The sequence below is a fragment of the Tubulanus polymorphus genome, chromosome 4 (genome assembly GCF_964204645.1).
Source record: "Tubulanus polymorphus chromosome 4, tnTubPoly1.2, whole genome shotgun sequence".
NCBI lineage: Eukaryota > Metazoa > Nemertea > Palaeonemertea > Tubulaniformes > Tubulanidae > Tubulanus > Tubulanus polymorphus.
In genome coordinates, this window is record NC_134028.1 from 7,217,992 (window position 1) to 7,233,809 (window position 15,818).

The 15,818-nt window shown below is 39.6% G+C and overlaps 2 protein-coding genes across 4 annotated transcripts; both read right to left on the reverse strand.

The window, feature by feature from the left end:
• Nucleotides 1-381: 381 nt before the first annotated feature.
• Nucleotides 382-13,381, reverse strand: LOC141903960 (A disintegrin and metalloproteinase with thrombospondin motifs 9-like). Of its 3 annotated transcripts, none has more exons than XM_074792372.1 (5): nucleotides 12,830-13,381; nucleotides 1,515-1,595; nucleotides 1,128-1,351; nucleotides 880-1,041; nucleotides 382-576 (listed from the first exon to the last, which is right to left on the reverse strand). In XM_074792372.1, the coding sequence occupies exons 2-5, from the start codon at nucleotides 1,564-1,566 to the stop codon at nucleotides 442-444; spliced, it is 573 nt and encodes a 190-aa protein (XP_074648473.1). In that variant the 5' UTR covers nucleotides 1,567-1,595; nucleotides 12,830-13,381; the 3' UTR covers nucleotides 382-441. The 3 variants fall into 3 exon arrangements, with proteins under 3 accessions (XP_074648473.1, XP_074648474.1, XP_074648475.1); XM_074792373.1 differs by lacking the exon at nucleotides 12,830-13,381 and adding an exon at nucleotides 4,585-4,870; XM_074792374.1 differs by lacking the exon at nucleotides 12,830-13,381 and adding an exon at nucleotides 1,937-1,955.
• Nucleotides 2,501-15,813, reverse strand: LOC141903959 (polycystin-2-like). The gene is made up of 3 exons (XM_074792371.1): nucleotides 15,620-15,813; nucleotides 14,957-15,223; nucleotides 2,501-3,120 (listed from the first exon to the last, which is right to left on the reverse strand). The coding sequence occupies exons 1-3, from the start codon at nucleotides 15,777-15,779 to the stop codon at nucleotides 2,942-2,944; spliced, it is 606 nt and encodes a 201-aa protein (XP_074648472.1). The 5' UTR covers nucleotides 15,780-15,813; the 3' UTR covers nucleotides 2,501-2,941.
• Between the last annotated feature and the right edge of the window lie 5 nt (nucleotides 15,814-15,818).

Here is a 15,818-nt window from a genome sequence, read left to right on the forward strand (position 1 = left end):
TTTCGGCAACTACCTGATCGCAACATCACCGGGGTTTGATCGCCTCACGCCATGTAATTCTTTAATTCTAAATAAAGATTTGAACAGTGCCGATGACATTTTAGTCCGAATGGTTGTAACTGACAAACGGAGGTGTTTCATAGGTGGTCATCGTACCATTGAAGATGCTGGCCAGCCAGTTGCAGCCCGGACACAAAAGCAGTGCGATCGAGGGTGAGAAACACTAAACAACGCACGATACACGGGGTTAAGAAATTGAGCTTAGTTCCCTCACTTAATTCCTTCGCTTTTTGACACAACCGACAGAAAAGAACGATACAGAATTTCAACGAATCTTTGTCCAAAATTTTGATTTCTATAACTTTATTTTATGTACTGAATATACCACTACAATAATCTGGACACAAAGGTATAATCTATTTAGAAATATTGCTTGGCGAATTAAACACTGAGAACAATGTTTCCAGTTGGTACACAAAGTCCGCAGGAACCTCCGCACTGTGCCGTCGCCACGAGATTGTTAGGTTTTAACGTAACGATACTCTTTGGCTTAAAACCCGCTGCGTGCCATTTGGTCTGTAAATCGAAAGTATCAGAACATGTTTAAGATTTTATCACGAGGGTAAATCCAGGAATTTTGATTAGGGGAGGGGGGATTGACAGCCGAGGTCCAGGTGAAGTTCTTGGTACGCGACAGCAAGCATCGTAGGCGTGAAGCCCATAAAGGGAGGGGGATGTCAGACGACAGCCGACCAGTTTGCCGGCCAATATGGCGTATGTATGCGGTACAGAACCTCCGTATTAATCTTTATTCTTTATTATTACAACTGCGAAGGGTCGTCTTAACTAAAGAAGATTCCTATACTCATCGGAACTTACTTTGGTAGCATCGATAGCGAATCCAGTCCCGGTTAAATCTAACACGAATCCGCCAGACACTTTGTACCATCCTGCGCAACCACCGCCCTGACCATACGGAACCTCATGGGAACTTCTAGATGATGAGGAGAAGGTGTAATCGGTACCTATTACATTCAAATTCTTTAGGAATGAAAAATAAAGAACATTAGTTATACGCGTATTTACATATTTTATTTCAGTTATGTAAGATGAATCTGCACGCTTACATGTGGATCTATTCGAATCTTTTTCCAGTCAGTTCGACCACACGCTGCCCAACCGCGATTACACGCGTTATTACCGTAATTACTCGCTTTCAGCGTAATGTATTCTTTACATTTATAACAGAAGATTGTGACTGGTGTAGCTTTCGGTCCCAGATACAGAGTATAATCGCCCGGCTTGGTGGCCCCGGCTTCTCTGCATGTTTTTGGACGAGAGCAACCACGCGCTAGAATGAAAAGAGATCCAATTCAACGATGTCTACAAGTATGAATATCAGAAACGTAGAATGTTTTTGGTTTGATAACAACGCGCGTATTCGAAAAGATTATATTCGAAAGTTCGGATATTCTGCAAAATACGTCACGATTTTTCATTAACTTAGTTTTTACCTGTGTGAATTACAGCGATCAGAAACGTCAGAATAAATGGAGTCGTTTTCATTTTCGTGAATGATCAAAACAAGCAAAAATCTGTCAATGAAAATGAATAGATTACATTTAAGTATACATAACTATCCCGGTGAGGGCAGTAATTTTCGAAAGGTCAACGATTGAATTTAGAAATAACCTAACCAGTACCGTGCTGGCATACAATGGCTATGGCTGAATTCATCCCTTTACTCTGTACTGTTTTTGGAGACTAGTCAGCAAAAGAGCAAAACACAAATATACGCTATCAAACCCACCATGGGTCCGTTGGTTATTTCAAAATATAAGAAATGTCCATTGGTTTCTATTGATGCAACTTTCCAACTACAGCAGACACCTTCTTACTCGATATCGTTCAACCGGCAATCAAGAGTTAACCTTACCTTGTTGTGCGTAATGGTGTTCTTGGTCGATACGAATAAACATACTGGGTCGCTTTTTTATATAACCCTACCCGATAGAAAAAACAGGTGGGCATTTGACATTTCTCATTATCATATCCATAATATATTTCATGAATGAAAATGGTTTAATTATCATTATCCATCATGGATTAATATTCGACCTAGTATTCAATTGTGAATACATAAATTTCAAATACATAATTTTGAATACATTTGAATACATAAATTTGAAATATCCACGAGGCAGAGGAAATTGTAGAATGCAGTTGTTGTATCGGTGGTCCAGTAGTGATTGAGTTTTCTCAATACGAACTAAGTTTAAAAACCCACTATATACGGAATCTAAAAGATTAAAACGAATTTATCTATCAAGAATCGAAATCAAAATACACGATGTTTCGGACTCTCACTAGAGATCATTGTCAGGTGTCAGCTGATCTGTAGAGGTTCAAAGCGTCGTGTATTTTGATTTTAATTCGGAGAATTCGTTTTTTTAATTTTTTTATTTCTACATAGTGGGTTTTCAATTCATTATCTATTCTCATCGTCTGATTGTGGCTATTCTACCTCCAACATACTAACTCGGAATTCTAAATTCCATTATATTGTTAACGCAAGTTTATTTCGACAATAAGCAAATTCAGAATACATCATGATGAAAAATAACACACCGATTAGCATTGAGAATGGTAGACTGCAGGAGCAAAAAACACTCAAGTACAATTCAAATGTAATCTTTATTATTAGGTATACAATGTACAGGTGTACATGATTCGGGCCTCCTGTCCGTTGTAGAGACTGACTGGGGATGGTCGAGATGGAGAGCTCACGACGGAACCGTTCACTACTGTCCCGTAGCGACTGAGTGAGCCGAGGACCAGTCAAGTCATTTAAAGAACCCTAAGATCAACGGAACCCTTTTTCAAGCAATACAAACATAAGCGTTATTTCAAATGATACTATAAGAAATGTTTCAGCATTTAATTAACTGATGATGATATTTCGTTTTTTAGATTTTTCCGACGACTTCTTCATTTCCTCCAGTTCGGCCATAACGTCTTTGCTGTCGGCTTGTTTTTTTATGTAGTTCTCCAGTCTGACGATGATCAAATCGACCCTGTTCGAAAGCTCGCGGCACTTCTCGTCTGCGCTATCTTGGGCTCCTGTAAATCCACACATATATTAGGAAAGTTATATTCATTCCATAATTTGTGAGTAACAGCAGCTATAGGTTTAGAGCAAATTCATAGTTCCTGGTATCGTGGATAAACTCAGTTTGAACCGAACTAATTCAGCCGTGAAAACCATTCAGTTTTGGGCCGCCAGTTCTCCATAAATCATTATTTTAATATCAGATCAGCATATGGTTTTCACATTAGTTTCACTTGCTACCAGGGACTATAATCACTGAATTAATAAATTTAAACAGTTGCTGTTATCATAAAAGGGAATTCATATAGTTGGTGCTCGCGCGACGTGGCAGTACTGCGACGTGGCAGTTTCGTGGCAGTTTCGCGAGTGCCTATATAAGGGAGGTCCCTGAAACAGAGAGGAGAAAGAGAGGGAGAGACAGAAAGAGACAGAACACCGGAACTGGAACAGCCATAAGCAAGTAGAAAAATAAAAGCGTAATATCAACTGGAGAAGAGTCTTTCCAACTTGTCATTTACTATCACTGCTAATGCAGCTGCAGGCACAAATCGCATCGCTTGATACAGACACGACTGACAAGCTACCATTCAAACCAGAGGACACGTTTTCGGGTAACTCAGATGAGGACGTAAATAGTTTCCTTAGGGATTTTGAAGCTAGAGTAAATTTTGGGGGATGGAAAAAGTCGAAGGCTGTAGCGGCTTTTCCGATGTGTTTAAGCGGAAGAGCTAGGAATTATTTTTACGAATTAAAAGAACAAAGTAAGGACGAACAGGGAAATGCCACAGATGTTACTTTAGAAAATGTTTTTAAATTGTTCAAAGAGAAGTTCGGTGGTAAAGACATGGAATGGGTTTTACAATCAGAATTTTATTCAATTAAAATGAAGGAAGGAGAATCATTAGATTCTTACATATCTCGAGTGGTTGGCGTGGCTACTAGGCTAAGCAAGAGGGGCGATGATATTTTGCAACCCTTTATTCATGGGTTACTACCAAATACTAAGGCATTTGTGCTGGGAAAGTGCCCAACTTCATTAGACCAGGCGATAAATTACGCGCGTCTGGCGGTGGAGTTGGATAAGCTAGTACCAGCACAAGCCCAGGTGAGGTCTATTAATCTCGATTATTCGCGGCAGGTTGCGTTGGAACAGGAGGTTAAAGGATTAAACGAAAAACTAACTCAGCTGCTGTCTTTACAGAGAAGCAACGATGGTGGCAACCAGCGGAGACCGATAAGGTTATCCGATGGTCGTCCCTATTGTGAAAACTGTAAGACAGCAGGCCATACTACAGCTAGGTGTAGGCGATCCAACAATTCGAATATAACATGTCATAACTGCGGTCGTCGAGGACATATTGCGCGAAATTGTCGGGCGCAAAGATATGATTCCTCCCAAAGAGCTCAATTCCATAGACCCGAACCTCCGCCTCGACCGCCGCAGCGATATCAATATCAAGACTACTGTTCAATACCTCTCAATCCAAATGCGCAGCATCGAGATTATCCAGACAATAGATCTCACATTCGTTCAAGTAAACCGGGGTATAACCAACCACCAGGTCCAAACCAGAATCCTCCTGTTTTTGAAGTTTCGGGAAACGAAGATCGGCTTATGAGTACGAGGTAACTCATAAGCCATGGCCACAGCAAACCATTTGTAGATACGAACGGGAAAACGGCGTTTATCCAAATGTGTACAACAGTACTGGTTGTATCCATAATTCTGATAAAATCATAACGTACGGTGACAACCAACTGAACAGCTGTTATAGTAATAATCGCTGGTATAGTGACAGCTCGAAACTTATAGGTTCAACGCTGGAAAATTCATGTAGTTTCATTGCAGATAATGACGTGCGTAAATCGCAATATGAGAGTAAGGTTCCAATAAACGTTGATAATTTAAATTCAGTATATGATAATAGTCTATGTACTCGAGGTACAGTTTCTCATGAAGGAATTAATGAAAAATTAAGTGTCGATAATAATAGTAATAGCAATAATGATTCAAAACCTAGTTTGGAAGTAACGACCCAAAAAGGGCCGACGGAGCAAGTTATTAACGCTACTGAAATAAAGAGTTCAGAGAGTGAATTAGCAGAGAATTCAGAAATTTGTAAAGAGGTATTTTTAAAATGTGGAAATGATAGTATATTAAGTAATGAAAATAATTCTGAGTTAACTGATTCGAATCTGAATAAGAATTTTAGGGTAGCAAATAATAATATAGTCTCCAGTGCTGAGGGTACTTCCAGTAAAGAGTTGTATACTAAGGATAAACAAAGTAAAACTATAATTGATTCATGTGAGAAGGACACAGATACCATAATCAATAATGATGATAATATTCATATCAGAAAAATTTCGACAAATGATGCTGAGGCTGATCTTGCCTCAAAAATGAACAGGGATCCCGTCCCATTTGACCCTGGGGAAGATATTCAAGGGCTCTGCAGATGGGCAGTTAAGAAACTGAGATCTATCAGATGTATACGTCAGAACCAAATCATTGAAAATTGTTGGAAGAGAGTGAGAAGAAAATGGTCGCCTGTATGCCTAAGGACGGGGGAGGAAATACTTCATGATTTGACTAACTTCTTAGATTGCGTGTCTAAACTTAATACAGGAACTTCCGTTGACAATTCTACCCTTGATTTTGAAGATAAATGTAGAATTTTCATTAAGGAATTGGCAACTGTTGAATGTGAGGACTCTTTTGACCAGAGCATTTTGAAAGAATTAAACACACTGTTAGAACGTTTAGCGAATTTGAGTAAAGATGATAAAAGTATGAAACATGCGAATGAACAGAGCACAACCATACTAGCTTCAGTTGCTAGCACTGTTCCGGCAAAGATTAATAATGGCTGTTATAATGTTCTCATAGACAGTGGTGCGATGATTTCCGTCATGGATAGCCAAATTTATCATAAATCCCCATCATTGAAAACAATTCCGATTAAAGAAGGACAACTTAGGGTCGCACACTCTGCAAACGGCACTCCTATTAAATTAGAGGGAACTGTAGAAATTCCAATTCAGATAGGTCAAGAAAAGTTTAGACAGACGGTTTATTTAGCAAGTCCACTACAACAAAAGCTAATATTGGGCCTAGATTTCATGAACGAAAAAAGAGTTCAGCTAGATTTTTGTACAGGAACGATGTCCTTAGATAACGGCTATCCAATACAGCTACAAAAACAGGTAGGCCTCGGTCATCAAGCCAAGGTTACGGCAATAAGCGATATTACTATTCCTCCTAAATCTGAATGTAAAATTAGCGCGAAATTAAGTGATTATCTAGCGGATCATAACTATGTTCTGTTTGAACCAGACGTATATTTGAAAACTCGCTATAATATTGAAAGTAACGAATGTATTGTGGAAGTTTATAAGAAACAAGTACCAATAAAATTACACAATACTACCAACACACCTCTGAATATTAGGAAGGGTACAGCCATAGGTTTTGTGACATTAGATTATTCGGCAGTTTCACAGGATCGTTTCGACCTAATGAATCAATTAAATGAACAATCCGATATTAAAGATAATAGCTCTTTCGCAGTAAATCACCTAGACATTGACGTGACCAATTCCGACCTGAGTCCGAACGGTAGAAAAAAGTTAGAAGTTTTACTCGAGGAATATCGAGACATATTTGCAAAGGATAGTGGGGAGCTTACACGAGCTAATGTGCCGTGGCAACACCGGATTCATACCGGTGTAACGCCACCTATCAGGCTTAGACCGTATAGACCTCCAGTCGCACTGAGGGAGGCTGAAGATAAACTAGTTAAGAAGTTGGCTGAACAAGGCATAGTCAGGGAGTCAACATCTGAATGGGCATCTCCGTGCATATTAGTACGCAAGGGGGGCCAAACAAATCCTGATGGCTCACCGTCTTATCGGTTGGTACACGATTATCGCCAATTGAATAAGGCAACTAAAATTGATACATTTCCTGGACCAACTATAGCTGAGATATTTACAAATATAGGAAAAAGAAAGGGGCGAATATTTACAACTCTTGATCTACATTCAGGATACTTCCAAATACCCATGCACCCTGATTCAATAGAGAAAACAGCTTTTGTGTGCAATAGTGGGAAGTGGGAGTATTTGAAAATGGCTCAAGGTCTGGCCGGAGCACCAGCCACCTTTTGGAGAAATATTACCTATGTTCTTAGGGATGTATTACACGATATCTGTGAGGTTTTCCTTGATGATATTATCATATTTTCCGAAGACGAGGAGTCCCATTTTGAACATCTACGGCTTGTGTTTCAAAGACTAAGGGAAGCCAAATTGAAGCTAAAAAGTACGAAATGTCACTTCTTCTCTAAGATCGTCAAGTATCTAGGATATCTAGTAACCGAATCGGGGCTACTTCCATGTGGCGAAAAGATAGATAAAGTTAAGAATTGTGCGGTTCCCAAGAACCTTAAAACATTGAGAGGATTCTTGGGGTTAACAGGGTTTTACAGATCGTTCATCAAGGATTATGCAACTATATCTAAACCCTTAACTGCACTTTTGCAGAAAGATATCAAATTTGTGTGGTCAAAAGAGTGTCAAACGGCTTTTGAAACACTTAAGGCTGCTCTGCAAACTCCGCCCATTCTTAAGTTCCCAGACTTTGACAAACCATTCATTCTACAAACTGATGCAAGTAATTTCGCATGTGGTATGGTATTGAGTCAAGTCGGTGAGGATGGGAAGGAACACCCAATCGAGTACGCCTCAAAACAGTTCAATAAAGCGGAATTGAACTACAACACTACACGCAAGGAATTGGCTGCTATATTATACGGAGTTCGACATTTTAGACCATTCTTATACGGTCGACAATTCATTATACAAACTGACCACATAAGTTTATCGTTTCTACAGAGGATGAAGAATCCTACTCCACAACTGTTACGTATCCTTGATGAATTATCTGAGTATGATTTTCAAATTAGACATAAATCTGGTCGCATTCATGGAAATGCCGATGGTCTAAGTAGAATGAAGTTTGACGATCCTATAGATGATTTGGCTGTCGTATCTGAAGTAGATGTGGATTCAGTTCTCAAAGAACAAATGGAAGACGGACATTTAGCCGACATAATTAACTATTTGACTAGCGGTATATTACCGATTAATAACAAGGACGATGCAAGAACTGTGCTTTTGTCAGCCGATCAATATACGCTGAATGATAAGGGGGTATTGTATCATATCCCAAGGCCCGCTAAGAACCAAAATGGTGATTACTTCCTACAGCTTGTTGTCCCAGAATCACTTAAGTTAGACATTCTGAAATTCATGCATGATGAGCATATTTCAGGTCATTTCGGAATTCCAAAAACTTACTCAAGAATATATCAAAATTATTATTGGAAGAATATGTATAGGGATGTAAAACACTTTGTTAACAGTTGCCCCGCTTGCAACCAACGTAAGAAACCTAGTAAACCTGCACGTGCTCCAGTCCAGCCTCAGGATATTCCTGATGGACCATTTGTAAAAATTTCTGTTGATTGCGTTGGACCAATTACTAAGTCTGAAGATGGTATGACACAAATTGTAGTTTTTGTTTGTAACTTCACACGATACTGTGAGGCTTTCGCAGTTCCGGATATCACAGCACCTACAATAGCCAGGGTTATGTATGACCAAATTCTTCTCAGATATGGCTTCCCGCGTGAATTATTAAGTGACCGGGGAAGCAATTTTCTTAGTGAAATGATCGAAGAAATTTTGAAGCGAGCAAAAATTAAACATAAAAGAACTGCGTCATTTAACCCAAAATGCAATGGCCTGTGTGAAGTGACAAACAAGTCTATAAAAACACTCCTTTCAATGATGATTTCTGAGAAACAAACCGATTGGACCAAATATCTACGGTCCGCAGTATTTGCGTATAATACTAGTCCAATGAAATCGATTGCCAATTTCAGTCCATTTTATCTGATGTTCCTTAGACATCCCAACACTCCGTTGGATAATGCATTATTGGAGCCAACTATAAATCCTGGTAATTTGAATGAACACGTGCGCTTCGCTCAGAATAAATTAGAATACGTGTATAAGGTAGCTAGAGATGCACTAGGGAATGCACAATCCGATTTTAAGAAACAGTATGACAAAAAGGCCTCTGCACCAGACTTTAGGGTTGGTGATCATTGTTGGGTCTTTTTCCCAAACTTTAGAAAGGGTCTTACTAGGAAATTACAGAAAAGATTCCGGGGTCCTTTCCAAGTTACCAAGATTATAGGGCCTTCAACGTATAAGCTTAAATGTGCTAAGACAGGTAAATACATGAAAAGTCCGGTAGCTGCAGATCGTCTGAAGCCATTTATACACCGTGACGATCTGCCCATTGGCACTCAGCCTGATGATCATGGTGATCCCCTGGATCAGGATCTTGCAACTAACGATGACGATTTAGTCGATATACCAGATGATGTTTATATCATTAAAGAAATACTAGGCGATAAAATTATTAATGGGAAGCGTCACTTCAAGATATGGTGGGAAGGCTACACTAGACAAGAAGCTACATTTGAACCCGAGGAAAACATCTTGAATCCTAAATTGGTTGAGGACTATTTTAAGTCGAAGAAAAAAGTAAAGAAAAATTTGGGAGTTAATTAGTGAGAGGTTGATAGAGTTTTGTTTTCCTTCTTTTAGGTCAAATATGAAGGTTCAAATGTTACTCGTTGGTATGGTGATTGCAGTTATGAGGTATCAGACAAGCGCATCCTCTAATTCAGTCGTAATGCTTAATTGGGGGGTGGTTTTTAATAAGTTTACTGCAATTTTGAACGGGGTGTCCAAGTACAGGCACACGTTTTGTATTCCGTGGCCCAAGTTTGATTTAGATAATATCGCCGAATTACCCTGTCCTCGTCAGCCTCGAAACTCACCCTATGATGGCTGCGATATGTTAAACGTTGTTATTCGGAAGTTGAACTTACAGATTGGCGAAACTAGAAAAGAACTTAACGCGAACATCGATATCATAAAATCCCTGATACCCGTTAAGGCTAATAATAGGCGGAAACGTGCTTTAGGATTTTTTTGGCAGTATTGCTAAATCGCTTTTTGGCTTGGCTTCCGATGATGAGGTTCAAGCCTTGAAACAGCATGTAGAGAAGATGGAATCAGGTTTAGTGGGTATGACGGATCAGATTGTCCAGCAAGGGAAAACTTTAAATTCATTTATGAATACAACAAACAAAAGGATTGAAAATGCAATGGATGGGATCAAACAGAATCATAATTTATTACAACAGTTTGCGGACACTTATAAGCGACAGACAGCTATCTTTCGTGGCTCTCAAAAAACTTTTGCTGATAAATTATCTAGGCTTAATATATCCGTTTCTTCTTTGTCTGTTCTCATGGATAATATGGTAGATTATCAATATCGATTTGGAATAGTAGTTCGACACTCCGATGAACTGTTACAGGCAACGCAACTTCTTTTAGATGGGTTCCTGCCCATAACGATGGTGGGTCCCGAAAAAATTAAAACGGTGGTGGACCACGTTGAGAATCTTTTGAGTGATCACTATCCGAGCTTTAAGGTCACCCATAATCACCCTAGTTTTTACTATCAAATGCGTGACATCGCTTTTACACAAACTGATCAATATCTATACGTTACAATTGCGGTTCCGATACACAGCATAGCTGGGTTCATGGACGTGTATCACATCGATGCCTTATCAGTTCCATCTAATGCTACAAGCGCTAATACTACGAAGATTGTAGGACTACCTCAGTACATAGCAATTACTAAGGATAGCGAGTATTATACCGAGTTTGATAGTGATTTTTTATTGTCATGTACAGGACGGGACCTTAAGTTCTGTTCAACGACTAGGTCCCTTAATTCAAGAAACAAATTATCATGCGCATCTGCCCTTTTCTGGGATCAGCCGGATGAAGTGATGAAGCGATGTGACATTCGCTATGAGGAGGCATTGCTATTTGAGGGCAGCTACGAATTGGCTGATGGTCGTTACCTTCTTTCTTCGGACGATCCGGTCTGGACGATGCATTGCTCTGACAGGCAGGTTAAATCTATCACCGGCTGTAAGCTATGTGTGATGACTGTTCCATGTTTTTGCTCGATAATTGCTTCGACGTTTCGGATTCCTTACAAATTGACTGGTTGTCAACTTGGAAAGGTTGACAAGACAGTGCTTCACGTAGTTAACCTGCCCGTCTTGCATTCATTGTTTTCGGACAAGGCCGCTCTGAGGAAGATCCGTGGGAATGAATTAGCTACAGCTCCTTTAGTTCAATTACCAGAGTTTAAATTAGCGAAAGGGGATTGGGACTCCGTAGCAAGTAAAGAAGCGGCATATTCCACGGATCTTAAGAAGTTGACGAAAGCCCATAAAGAAAATGTCCAGCTGTTTGCTTCGAAAGCTGAAGCCCTGAAGCAGGACCTAGCCTCGGATAACATCCATAGCTACCTGTTGTCATCGCCGACGTCACTTGGTATCTTATCAGTGCCTACCATTCTTAGCATAGTTGCTATAGCTCTTTCTTTATATATGTTTTTAACTGCGCGGTTTAACCCAGCGTCGTTATTTCCGGCCGCAGCGCTTCTTGCGTCCCAAAATGTTCCTTTGGTGGAGTCAACCATTGTCCAGTCAAATAAGACTCTCTCGTTTGTTGACTCCGTTAAAAAGGTACAAGATTCTCTTGGAAATGTAGACTACGATATCTCGCTGGATACTTTTATGCTTGTAGCCGTACTGTATTGTTTAGCCCATTATATTTATGACGATGTCCGTTACCTTATTCATTTAATTCGCGGTTCCAGATGCAGAGTTAATCGCTGCCATTCTCAGGTCGTGGTAGAAATTTCGAATGGGGTGTCTTGCATCCTGTTGCCGTTGTTAGATATTTCAGCGTGTCCCGGAGAGGTACGGCTTTTGGGATCGCCGACTCTCCGTGGGGTTAATTGTTCTTCCCGATACCTTAAGCTGTACATTCATCTTAATTGGATTTCAGATCTAAAGCTAATTTTCGGTAATGTTGAAATTTTAGTGCCCGATAAGGTTCGCATAAAACCTTCGGTGTATAGACAGGTGGACCAAATCATGAAGTCGAAGTTTTCTTTACGACTGTACCTTAAGCATCATGACCTCTTGACGCCTATCATTGCAAAGCCCGAGGATAATCCCACTGTTCTGGTCCTTGATTCTGGTGGTCGGGGTAGTAAGAGTGATGGGTTCACTCCACTTTTGAGGGGGGAAAATAGTATCTACCCTCCCTTGCCAAGCTACCGGCCATAACCTTCTCATTTGAGATGTTGTATTTATTCTAACTATTAACTTATTATCTATCTATACACTCGTCTATTTACGAGTAAGTTCATTCGTAGTCTTTACCTACCGTCTTCTGATAGTTTATTGGGTTGGTGTTATTGTTATTATCATCAATATGTAATACTGTTTTTCTTTATTGATTAAAGTTGAAATGGAGAGTGCATTATTTGTCCTTGTCGTGTTCTTTTATTTACTATAATTGTAGATATAGCATTGGGAGTAATTTGATTAAGTATACGGATGCATTAGTAGTATATTAGGTTTGTTTAGATTTATATTTGTTTATACGATCGAATTGGGGGTACCGCTAAGACTGAACACATTACGTCTGAATTTGAGTTACACTGGTTTGTTATCTGGTTGGTAATGTTTTGATACATACATTCATTTGAGTCTTTTTCCTGGCGATAACTGCGACCTTGTAAAGATTTCGTAGAGTTGCTGCCTGCTCGACAGTGCCACGATCCAGGATGTGATCGACTCCAGTATATGCTGCTGTTTATCCAGAGTTACTCGTCACTATGCTGTGACTTACTATTGCGATACGAACAGATTCTCGTTGCGATGTGCGTTTAACTGCTGGTTAGCTGATCTCCGATGTATTGTTGTCACCCGGAAAACTGGAAGACCTATGATGTGGGTCGAGTCGCTCTCGTACTGATGCGTTCCTGGTCTCGACATGACTTAGCTATCCATCGCCATGTATTACGTTTTGCTGCAGTTTAGTCGTTACGCTAGCGCCGTTTTATATCCTAGTGTAGTTCTACTCAATCGAACATTTGCAATTTTACCTCAGTGTTCCGATAGCGATTTGTAACGTCTCGACCTATTGTTTTGGCGCTAACGCATGCGATCGTACAGACACTTTATTTAGATGACATCTCTATCGATACTGGTTGTTGCGTTAGCTCCAGTTATGTCATTTATTGCCATACTATATCGCTATATCGTTTCGTATGGTGTTAGTTCCGTGTTTATCGTACTTTTTTGCGCCTGTTGATGTGATGATTCCTTACCTTCGCTGTGTTTCGTCAGATGATTACCTATTTAGTAGTAATGATCGTTGGAAGGGAAGTCCGTTTCTCCAGTATTTGACTGTGTTAGTTGCTGTTCCATGGTGAATAGTCGCTGTTCCATGATGAATTGGTGTTGCTGTTCCGTGATAAACTGGTGTCGCTGCATGGTTAAGAATTGACTTTTGGAATTGGATATGATTATATGAACTTTAAACTTTCCGCTATTTTCGATGTATAATTTGCTGTAATATTTTGTAATCGTATTTCATTGTATGATTGTGTAGGTTGTTCACTGAGTTCCGGTTGTCTCGTCTTGATTTTCGGGACGAAAATATTAAGTCCAGGGGGATATTAGGAAAGTTATATTCATTCCATAATTTGTGAGTAACAGCAGCTATAGGTTTAGAGCAAATTCATAGTTCCTGGTATCGTGGATAAACTCAGTTTGAACCGAACTAATTCAGCCGTGAAAACCATTCAGTTTTGGGCCGCCAGTTCTCCATAAATCATTATTTTAATATCAGATCAGCATATGGTTTTCACATTAGTTTCACTTGCTACCAGGGACTATAATCACTGAATTAATAAATTTAAACAGTTGCTGTTATCATAAAAGGGAATTCATATAGTTGGTGCTCGCGCGACGTGGCAGTACTGCGACGTGGCAGTTTCGTGGCAGTTTCGCGAGTGCCTATATAAGGGAGGTCCCTGAAACAGAGAGGAGAAAGAGAGGGAGAGACAGAAAGAGACAGAACACCGGAACTGGAACAGCCATAAGCAAGTAGAAAAATAAAAGCGTAATATCAACTGGAGAAGAGTCTTTCCAACTTGTCATTTACTATCACATAGAAACTAGATAAATATTCAGCTCTTTGGAATAAGTTGCGTTGAAAACGATTACGGACTGGAAGTTATAGAAATTACAGACTGGTTATATGAAATACTACTCGAAGGTATCATTTTTTAGCTATATATTTTGATTCACTAATAACCACTAGGGAATATTTCTGTTATATTTCATCGCGCTTCACAAGGGATTGATTTAACAATCTATCAGACATTTTGAATCTAGCTTTTCATCAAGTGAATATAGAACCCAAAACCGCGGGACTGGATTGGGAAGACTCCGAAATCTAGATTAAACCGCTGAAATGGATTATGGTCAAATTAGATCTAGAACTGTGAAACTAGTTTCAAATAATAGGCAAATCCACAAGTGCACTTTCAGACTAAAATCCTGACTAATTATTCAAACACAAACTAGAAAATCCTATTATTCAAACAGCTGCAGAACTTCAAAATTGTGGGTTTATCGTTTGATTGTTATAGCGCAATTAATGTTAATGATATATGCTATAAACAGTTTACAATATATCAAGCTAGATTAATCTATCCAGGAAATCGATGAATTAGAATAATTCTAACGACATTAACCTGGATATCTACTCTACCTAAAATATCCAGCGTAAAGTCGTTAAAATGAGCAAGCTTACCATCCAAATATTCCAACCGGCATTCTGTAGGGTTCCTTTCTATTCTAGTCATGCCAATAGCTTTTTTGAATGACTGCATCATAAAATCGACAATTTCATACTCGTTCGCCTGTCCAGCTATGCATTCCATCGCGTACGTGTAGCCCTCCAAAATGATCGCGATCATGAAATTAACCATCATGAAATTCACGATGATAACGAATGCCACGAACATGAGCGGTGCCATCACGGGACTGACTGCCTGCATTCGTCGGAAATTGAATTTATCTGCAATGAAGATGTAAAACTGTTTTGTAAATAATTCGGGCTTCTTTACACAAATGTCCGTTGCAGAGAGGCGGATAAATCTCAACCAAACCCTCTATCAACGCACACGACGCCGGGAAACACAGATACAGGAGACACATGACAGACGCGGAAACATATTTGATATAGGAAACATTATTTCCCGAAGCAATGTTTATCCGTTTCTCGTAAACCACAGGAAACGCATGCAGAAAAATATTTCTATCCCCTGTTCCTGCGTTTCTCCGTACCACAGGCGTTGGACTTAAATAGACACTGAATGGGTGACTGTGCCAAATCCGTAACCTCCAGATGGAACCCTTTGAGCCTACATCCCTGGTAAAACATCATTCAATGAGTTCCTAGTCTAACACTCACTTAGCATCATGTTCAACAATGTCTCCATACTAGCTATGAACGTCGAATATTCTCTCAAACGGACCATGAACTTCAGGTGACACAAACTAACAAATCCTAAAAACAGGATCAAGAACACGACCAGAAATCTCATTAGCGGCCAGGACAACCATTTCATCATCAAGGCCAGGGCGCAAATTCTTTTGTTAAAACGCAGTAG